Consider the following 10487-nt stretch of genomic DNA (forward strand, 5'->3'; position numbering starts at 1 on the left):
TTATATGACAAACTACTTGCAAAATGTGGTTATAGATATTATTTACACTGCTTGAAGTGGGTAATGCTCCACCCCCACCAGATTTTATCTAAAAGTCGTATGTGTTTCTACCACTTTTTAATTATTTTATAAATTTAAGATAGCAGTCATATTACTTTAACTGTAAGCTCGCGAAACAAGTTTTCTGTGAAAAAGTAATGAGGTCGATTTTTGACCTAGGTACTACAATCATGTTGCTTTTAGAACAGGGGTTTCCAACCCTCGGGATTCAAATACAAAAATAATCGTGTATGTTGCTCTTTTTTAATATCGTTTTTTTCGTATTTTGGGAATATAACTTAGCACGTGCGTATCAGAAATTTTCTCGAAGAAATTCTCCGATTTAACTTTTCGAAACCACTCATTTTGGACGAAAATATTTAAAGACACATTTAAAAATTTTAAATTTAAAATGTACATATCTATTCTCTGGTAGTTGCAGCCGACAAACCTCAATTTTCTCATTGAATATTTTGTGTGCTACTATGTAAGTTTTAATACCTTAACAATTAGATATCTGTTGCACAATAATTGTTTAGTACATAGGTGCGCACTTGAAAGCTATTGTAGCCCGAATTTTTATTATTTATTTAATATTTTTAAAAATATTATTAATAACAATTAAATATTTTTAAAAATCTACTTCTTATTTTAATTTGTAATTCTATACTTCTGTCTTGTACAACTTGATAAAACTCTGACAGTAATATTTAATGTTCCTTCAAACATAAAAGAGTCCTACAAAAAATTTTGATGAAGTTGCGGCCCGCCATTTGATTTGCGTTTTTAATTGTGGCTCCCGGCCTCATGTAAGTTGGAAACCCCTGTTTTAGAACATTCGTTTTTTAAACCTGTAGTTTTGTACATTGATGGGACAGCGAGCATGCATTTTTAAGAGAAATAAAAATAGTAGTAAGATTTCTTTTTCCTAGATTTTTTTTAATGGTTGTGTATATCGTCAGCTTTTAGAACATTCGTATTTTGTTTTTGGTTAAATAAATAAGTGAAAGCTATAGCATTTTTTTTTTTTGAAATATACAAAAGGTGATTGCAAAAGATTGTTTTTTTCCAGAAACAAACTAGGGGTGATAATTATTTTCTTACATTCTTGAAGTGAAAAAGATGACCTCAGTTCTTACAGTTCTGAACAAATATTTTGGTTCAAAATTTTCTGCTCCACAAAGGGTTAAACAAAACTCTTGTAACCCTCGTAAAAATAATTAAAATAAAAGAAAATTTTTCATCGACATGAAAATAACAGGCTCTTTTTTACGCCTGAAGTGACAACTAACAGAAGTAAATTTTCACTTTGATTAAATTTAAAATATAGCACTATTTTAAATATTTTCACGTAAGTTTTTGATGACGTGAAAATCATTTAGACAAATATTTGTATTTAGTATGTGAAAAATAATATTACTCAAACGAATAATACGGTAAAGTGTCCCACAACAGCCAGTTTGTGGACCAGGGGGGTCATTTGGGGATAAGGCTAAGTAATTTCATAACGTCAGGTGAATGAGGAAAACAAATAACGAATGAATCCCGTAGACAACCTAGGAAGGAAACTAAAAGAGGCGAAATATCAAATAATTAATCGCAAGCGGTTATAAAATTCAGCTATACAAAACTTCGCCTCTATCCTTTCGCTTATTTTTGGGGTGAGAAATCTAAATTTGATGAAAAAGGGGTACATATCTTCAGTACATTTCGATAGTTTTTGCTTTAAAATAAGCACTTTTCGTCTAGTTTACAGTCAACTATTATACTTATTTTAAAAGACATCTTCGAGATATTAACATGATACTTAACAGAATTGAAAACCAGTCATATTTCAGGGAAGATTTCCAAATTTCTGTATCCTGATCTGCGGAAAATAATCGCCAACTCCTGGGCAGTGGCCCACAAAAAACTAAGAAAAAAAATAGTGCGTGGAGTCCCTCCGCGCGGAAGAAGTTAAACTTCGTAACCTGCGACGTTAATTGTAGAAGAATCAGCAGTCGAAGGATCACTAGTTCTATTCAATGACTCTTTTTCCTGCTCCGCTCGCTTCCGTGCTCTGTAATAACTAGAGCCCGGAAGTTCAGGCAAAATGCCATAAATGCCCTTTTCTGCCTTTTTTAAACGTTTTCTTCTGAAAATGCCTTTTTCTTTCCTTTTGTTCATAAATGCCTATTTCTGTCTAATTTAAAATTTTTCTGCAAAGCTTTTTGTACTTTTGACCGAGCATAAATTTTGAAGTACAGAAATGGTTGACTGTCATCCGACGTATTGTAATGCATTTATAGAGATTAAGACTTTATTCCTTTTGGGACAACTCCCTCCCTCTGAGGCAGTGGTCACCCCTCGCACTGTACAATGGCTATTCATCTGAGCTGATAGTGTACTCGTGCTTGAGTGAGCAAGGCAGGTGAAAGACATTTTTCTGTCCATGAGATTGACAGTGTTGTTTGAATAGAGAATAGAATACACTTAAAGCTGGAAATGCCATAAAAGTTTTATTTCCTAATATGATCCATCTAACGTGCCTTGTTCATGCATCGCACAGGATAGCAGAGGAAGTAAAAGGTCTCTATCCTGAGGTAGACTCGCTTGTTTCTAGTGTGAAAAAAGTATTTGTGAAAGCCCCTTCAAGAGTTCAAGTATTCGAAGAAACTGCACCAGACATTCAATTACCTCCTAAACCGATCCTTACTAGATGGGGAACATGGATTTCAGCAGTCTCATACTACTGCACAAATTTTGAGGAAGTTACTCGAGTCCTTACCAGTTTTTCGGATGAAGAGGCAATATCCATAAGAAAAAGTAAAAGTCTGCATAGCAGTTCTAAAATAAAAAATGAACCGACTTTTATTTCAATTTATTTTGGGAAGCTCCCTGGATCTATTGAACACATGGAAAAAAGAAATATGTCTTTGTCCGAGTCACTAAAGATTTTCGACAATACTACTGAAGAATTAATGTCTGTGCCTGAACCAGCTGGTGACAGAATAAGAAAGAAATGTGAAAACGTCATCTCTGCAAATACAGACTTTGAATGCAGCAAGAACATTGCAAAAGTACTTTCTGGAGATACTACAGTTGAACTTACCATATCTCCTACCATGGCAAGTTGTTTTAGGTACACGCCTATAACCTCTGTCGAAGTAGAAAGATCCTTCTCTTTGCTTAAAACTATATTGACTGACAGGAGACAAAATTTCTCTTTTGAAAATTCGAGAAAGCATCTAGTTGTCAACAACAACCAATCATCAGAATAAATTTGCATACAATATTTTTGTAAGTATGAGTTTTCAATTTTTATTTCACACTTACGCAGTTGAAGGTTTTTTTTTTGTGCAATTATGTCCACTCCTTTTGTACTATTGCTACGACAGTCGAGTAAAATGAATATGTAGGTATACCGGATACTTCTAGCAACGTTTTTTATACCTTGGATACCTATATGGGCTTTTAGGCATTACCAACTAACATTTTGCTCCAATTTTAATGGCCTTTTTTAAGTGCCTATTTCAAGCTTTTTAAATGCTTTTTTGCCTGCCTATTTTAGCATTTTTTATTGCCTGAAATTCCGGGCTTTAGTAATAACTGTAATATTGTGCATCTTTCCCTCGTGGACCTCTTGAAACAGTGGAAGTGCTTGTGGTTGCCTCATCGTGTCGCCATGGAAAATTTATTTGTATTAATAATGTATGTGAATGCGTCATAATGTAATTTCAAAAGAGAAAACCTAACAATCAATTGATATTCACAAGAGACGTACCTTGACATAACCTTAAATCCGTCACATTGTCCGTGGGATTGTTTTCACTCATTTTTTACAATTGTTATCCACTAAATTTGAAAATAAAAAATACTACCCTATTAAATTATATGTGTATCAAAACAAACTAAAAAAATATTTATAGGAAAACAATACTTTTATTATTTTTATGCTAGTGAGAACCAAAACAATATGGAAATGAATGAGGGAAAACTGGATCCTACCACGTGATTTCCCGACCAATAAAAATGTAGCGTTAAACGTTTAACGCAACCTTGTTGGAAGTCGCATAAGAAGTATAACTTCAAAAATAAGGGGAAAAACATTACAGAAGGAGACTAACTTATAATTATTTTTTTCACCTTCTTTTTTTTTTTAAACTAATTGTAAGTCTAAATTCCATTTGATGCCTTGGTGATAGAGTTTGGGGCAACTGAGCACAATATGGAAATATCTCCCAGGATAATGCGGAACCACTGTCCTTAATACATATTTTTAGAATCTTTGTTAAAAACTAAAAAAAAAATATGCATTGAGTGGGTCACAATTTATTAATATTTAAGTGGGGAAAAAACAAAGAATAGATTATCAAAAGAAATGAAGAATCACTATTGTAGTATGTGAGATAAAACTAAGAAAAATATGCATTGAGTGGGTCACAAATTATTAATATTTAAGTGAAAAAAAAACAAAGAATAAATAATCAAACGAAATGAAGAATCATTATTGTAGTATGTGAGATTAAAACACCAAAACCTGTAAGACAGCAAAAGGAAATAGGAAAAGGCTACTATTAGAAACAATTTTGGATAATGAAACTAGCTTATATCTTTTTAATGCAGACTTTCTTAATTGTGATTTCCCAGAATTTATTAATATTGCATTTTTCGCTTTTAATTTGTAGCCCTAATTGTGTGTAAATTTGACAAGGATTCTACAAATATGGATTAACGTTAATTACAGAACACCCTGAATACTTTCGAAATAATAGAACAGATTTGTATGTATTAATCTGACTGAAAATTGTAATTGACTTCCAAGGATGGCTTACAAGTTTCCTATTTAGTAGCAAGGACTGAGTTAGTGTTTGTATCGCTCTGACTAGAATAATGATAGGCTAGGCAAAAATAGTTCCTGGCTTAAAACTACTTTATAGTACAACAGCTTCGAACAGCAAATTTCGTTCAATATGGAAGATTTTAAGATCCCATTTTTAGTGCTGGTTACAACGACCACCTCGTTTGGTCGATCAATACAGAAATAATCTTACCTGGATCGTGAAATGGAACAAGAACATAGTTATGAATGGCCTTTTCTCTTCTTGCCAAAATAGTACTTAAAATCCTAGCGGCACCTTCAATCACTTGCACTAAGTCATCGTACATAGATCCTGTAATATCAAACACAAAGGCTAGCGTCGATGCCCCTTGTGGAATTTCTTCTTCAAACGCTTCTTTTATGCCATAATAATTGCGCGAAAACACAGAATTGCTGAAGACGGTAAACAAAGAACACAACAAAATAAATAACACGAAATTAATCCTTTGGCTCATGATTTTATTCCACCTGCCACATTACCTGTGCAACATATTCGAACATAAAACTTATCGCCGATTCATATAAACAAATTCAGCTAAATATTTTGCATGCAGAGCTTCCACAATGTCGATGCAAAGGGAGTGGATTGTATTTCCCACATTCAAGTCATTCCGACAACCATATGACGTCAAAAGTACTTAGTAGATATAGATGAGTTACAGTTGTCATTAAAATGTTGGTTCCCTTGCCCTTTTGCCCTAAACGAGTGCACCCAACTCATTTAAGATATCATGTTTCTCATTATAACAAGCAGAGTGTGTAATTGGATGCTTGTTGGACACAGGGCAATCTTAAGTGAACGAAAACAGGATGCTGTTTGATTAAGAATCTTTTTTTTTCATCTTGTAATCTTACATTGCATAAAATCCATTAAAAAAAATCTACCAGACTGTAAATTTCTTTTCAATATTAGAGAGAAAATGGTTTATCTTTCGAGATAAAAATAGCATTTTACAATCTTCAGATGAATTTTGATTTAAAATCAAGCAAAGTCTCAAACGAAAATGGTAGGAGGCGGGTGATTCATTCATATCTGATAAAATAATTTTTCCTCCTCTCTACTTTTTTCCATCTTTTGAAAAAAAAACAGCAATTATAGAAGCTAAATAAAATGTTTTTATTTCTTTTTTTTATTTTTATTTTTTTTTACTTAGTGCCTTTTATGAATGAACTACCCAGCTGCAACTTTTCCGTTTCAGTTGGAGTATTTTTTTTCTCCTGGAGGCAGTAAAATGAAAATATCCATATTTTTTGTTCTGTAGTATCAGTATAAAAAAAGATTAAGCCTTCCACGATGAAAAAACAGTTCATAGGCATTAACGCCTGAGATTAAGCGTAAAGTATACTTGATTAAGCTAATATGGAACTTTTTATAACTCTGGCTAAAACTTAAAATGTTTAAAAAAAAATGTTGGGATAAAAAGGCTTTTCACTTTTTTCGCACATTCTTTTGTACTACTCATATGAATGACTAAATGCCCTTTTCGAACAAAATGCTATGTACTAAGATTAAGTCTACCATGATGTATAAATAATTCAAGATACGCCTGAGATTAAGAGTAAAGTACTGACTAAAGTAATAAAATATATTTAACTTTTAATAACTCTTTTGCTAAATCTTTAAATATTAAAAAAAAGTTTTGTGATAAGTTATTTGGCTTCTTTGCATACATTCTTTTGTACTACTCAGATCAATGAGTAAATGCCACCTACGGACAAAATACCATGTAAACTAATTAAATAAGTGCAGGTACAAAAATTCAAAATAATTATGTTCATCAACAAAAATGCTTGTAAAACTTTACTGTTGATTAGGTTGTTTACCTTTCTGTTTTTATGAGCTAAAATAAAATTGGTGATGGCTAAATTTCTTCCTTGGTAATTTTCTGGTAAAGTTAATGTGCAAAATAATTGTAGTGAAAAAATTTATGACTTTCACTCAGACTTTCTATTGACTTATAGATCACTTTTTTTTATATATTCAAAAAACGTTAAATTCTTCTTAACTTCAGTAAGTCAATTAGACAGATCATTTAACTGTTGATGAAAAACCAAAGTTTTAGAAAAACATTTCTACTTTAGTTTTTGTTTTACCAAACCTTTGAAAATGACCATACAAATTGATGGCTTTGCTGTATATATATGATATTCTTCTGATCTGGCCTTTTAAAATGAAAGTGTGATTAAATTAAAGAACTATTCACTACACATTATTTGAATTTTTCTACCACTTTTTACTCTTTCAAATTTCCTTTCTTGCGAATTATAATTGCGTCACGATAAGGGCCTTCATTTGAACGTAAAATTTAAATTTTGAAGAAATATCGAAGTGTCATTATGGTTGTTTTCTGTTCGGTGGAACTTAAGAAATAAAGCAAAATCTCAGCGCATTGCTGCGAAGCGGCATTAACTGATTCATCGAATTATATAATTATATAATAAAGATTTGTATGTTAAAGGGATGAGTAGGGAAAGAAAGGTGCTACGCAGCAAAATTTGGTACGTCATATATTAATAAAATCATGTAGTTAAGACGTAAGATGAATAATAAAATACAAGTAAATAAAAATAATAAAAGTAAGAAATAAAATATTTTCAGAATTTTATACAATATTTACAAGAAAATCAAGTTAACATAAGTTCATCGTGACTTATTATTTTATAATTCAATTAAAATCATAGTTTAAACTGTAATTTACAATTAAATTTAATAAAATAATTAAGCCAAATGGCAAAGTTTAAAATGATTTAGTGTGAAAAAATTTCGAATATTAAGCCAAGGGAAATTAAAATCTATAACACTGTTAATGTGATGGCTTAATCGTTCTGGTAATTACCACTCGTATTTGAGTTAGTCATCACAAGTTAACATCTAAATCTTGTTTAACATCTTGAGTTAGTCATTTTTATATTGACGTTTTTCGTACTTCATTTTCGAAGTGGTAGAACATAAGAATTCTTGATATTATTATTGTTTAAAATGCATTACATAATTAAAAAAAAGTAGAAAAATTTATAAACCAATGTACAGTGTGACAAAAGAAAATATTTTTTGTAATATTTTTTGTTGAGGTAAGTATTATTCTGAATTACTTTTGATCTAATAATTGGATCTTCAAGTTCGAGGATTCATTCTTAAATGGTTTGAGAGGATGACCTCAAATATGCTAATTAATTAGTACAGACGGTATTTTAAGTTACGAAATTAGATACAAAAATTTACTTTCTCTGAATAAACATACCAATTTTGCAACGGATTCGGATTTCTGACCCCAAAAATATAGCCACAATCTGGGAAATATGGTTCCCATAGTTAGGTCAAGAGAACGGCTTAAAGTTTGGACTCCTTAATGTTAATTTTACTTTTTGCGTATTTCTCCATATCTCGAGAACCTTTTAAGCTAATTGAAAGATTTTTAGACACACTAGTAAAATTCGTTTATCCAAGTAGTATTTGTTCTTCCGTTATTTGAATTACAAGGTACACAATTTTATGCTTCATTTTAAAGTATGTAATTTTATATGGTAAAATACAAAATTTGAGCGAAATCGGTTGAATAGTTCCTGAGAAATCAAATTTTAAACATTCAAAATCTTTAAAATTTATTCTTTGCATGAAATTATCTTTGGATAAACGAATTTTATAATCGTGTGCAAAAAATTTCAATTCGCTTGAAAAAATCTCGAGATATAGCGAAATGTACGCAAAAAGGAAAATTAACATAATGGGATCCAAACTATGGATCGCTTTCCTGACTAAACTTTTGGAACCATATTTCCCAGATAGAGGCTACCCCTTATATTTTTGGGGTCAGAAATTCAAATCCGTTAAAATAAAGCATATTTATTCAGAGAGAGTACGTTTTTGGATCTGATTTTGAAACTTAAAATATCGTCTGCACTAATTAATTAGCATATTTTAGAACACCTCCTCGTACCATTAAGAATGAGTTCTACAAAAGTTATTCAGGTTAGTTCATTATTTATTTATTTTTTTTGGTACACTGTACATTAAGATTTAATGTAAAGCATAGTTTCTCGTTTTATCTATCACTTTTGATTTTATGAAGATAAATCAAGAGAATATTTAACGTAGAATACGCATTTTTCATTATAAATATTTAATGTCTTTGTTTCACAAGGAACTAATTAAGTACGTAGGTGATTTCAAGATTACTTTGTTTTTTAATATTCAAAAAATTTAAAACTTCTGAAACTTCTGAACTTCAGTAAGTCAATTAGACATATCATTTAACTGTTGGGAAAAAACCCAAAGTTTTAGAACAAAATTTCCACTTTAGTTTTTATTTTACTAAACCTTTGAAAATGACCATACAAATTGATGGTTATGCTGTATCTATTAGTGAAGTCGTTGACGTGTTTTGAAACTTGAGTAATGACTTGCCTTGGCAGAGATAGGCGCTGCGGGTCATGTTTTTCAGTAGCATAGCAAATCTGAAGATATAAATCAAGAAAAATACCAATAACGTCAGTCATTTTTAAACAATGAAGAAAAGGAAAATTTTAAAATCAAATACATCTTGCTTTTTACTAATAGATGTTCTTCATTAAACTAATCTATTTGCTTTAGGAACAACACAAATAATAACTATTTACAGCTGCCTCTCAGACAAAAATTGTTGTGATATGATGGAAATAAGGAACAATGCAAACCAACAATCATATACACAAACAATTTATATCGAAAGAGAGGTTCATAATTACGTTTTCCCATTCATAACATTGCTTAAATATCATACGCCTTCAACTGTCTAAAACTAAAATCGATACAGATTTCCCTAAAATATATGAAAATATGTTTGTTGTAATGATTGTATTACATATCGCACAAAAGAAACAGTAGCTTCTTTCCCTCCATATTTGCAGAATTGATTCGAAAATTGTTTTTAAAATGAAGGATCTTAAAATATAACTAAGCCAGTAATAGCTCACTTATTACGATGTTTACAAAACATTTGTGCTGGTTAATGGAGTAATATAACGAAAATGCTTAGAATAATGCAGAGATAACTAGGTCTGGTGAGTTTATACGAGTGAAAAGGACTTGTGTAGAAAATTAAAATAATACTCAAGATAAGTTAACTTTTGGAAAAATCAGAATATTGCAAAAATGCCGACGTATAGGATACGATACGCAGCGGTGAGTTAAAAAATTTAAACCAACAAATAATGCTTAATAATTATTATTCGGACATTTTAATAAACTCATAGTCCCGGTAGCAGAATTTAAAGAGCATCTGCAAATCTTCAAAAATTCAAATTTGTCTCCGACTTCAACGCTCTGTAAAACTTACTATACTTACTATTACTGTAAAAATTAAGCTTAATATAACACGCATTTAACAATATTTGCAAACATTAAACATAGCCGTGATGGCTCAGGGGATAGAGCGCTCGTCTTTCAATGAGGTGAACCGGTTGCAAATCCCAGCGATGGTTGGTCGATACGAATTCCGCATCCGGCTTGCACCGACCATAGTACTGACGTAAAGTGGTAGACGGACCATGGGTTAGAGTCCCCTTACTGCCAGGATAACCGTGGGAGGTTTTCGTGTTTTTCCTCTTC

General features: G+C 31.4%; 1 protein-coding gene across 3 annotated transcripts in view; it reads right to left on the reverse strand.

Moving 5' to 3' along the window:
- The window catches only part of LOC107451423 (hemicentin-1), a 136674-nt gene extending 131055 nt beyond the window's left edge, over positions 1-5619 (reverse strand). For all 3 annotated transcript variants that reach the window (XM_087153122.1, XM_087153123.1, XM_087153121.1), the window contains exon 1: positions 5073-5619. In XM_087153122.1, the coding sequence (XP_087009248.1) occupies positions 5073-5355 (283 nt within the window). In that variant the 5' untranslated portion in view covers positions 5356-5619. The remainder of the gene's footprint in view (positions 1-5072) is intronic.
- Between the last annotated feature and the right edge of the window lie 4868 nt (positions 5620-10487).

Source organism: Parasteatoda tepidariorum, chromosome 10, assembly GCF_982258835.1.
Source record: "Parasteatoda tepidariorum strain Cologne lab strain chromosome 10, Ptep-v5.0, whole genome shotgun sequence".
In the NCBI taxonomy this organism is placed as follows: Eukaryota; Metazoa; Arthropoda; class Arachnida; order Araneae; family Theridiidae; genus Parasteatoda; species Parasteatoda tepidariorum.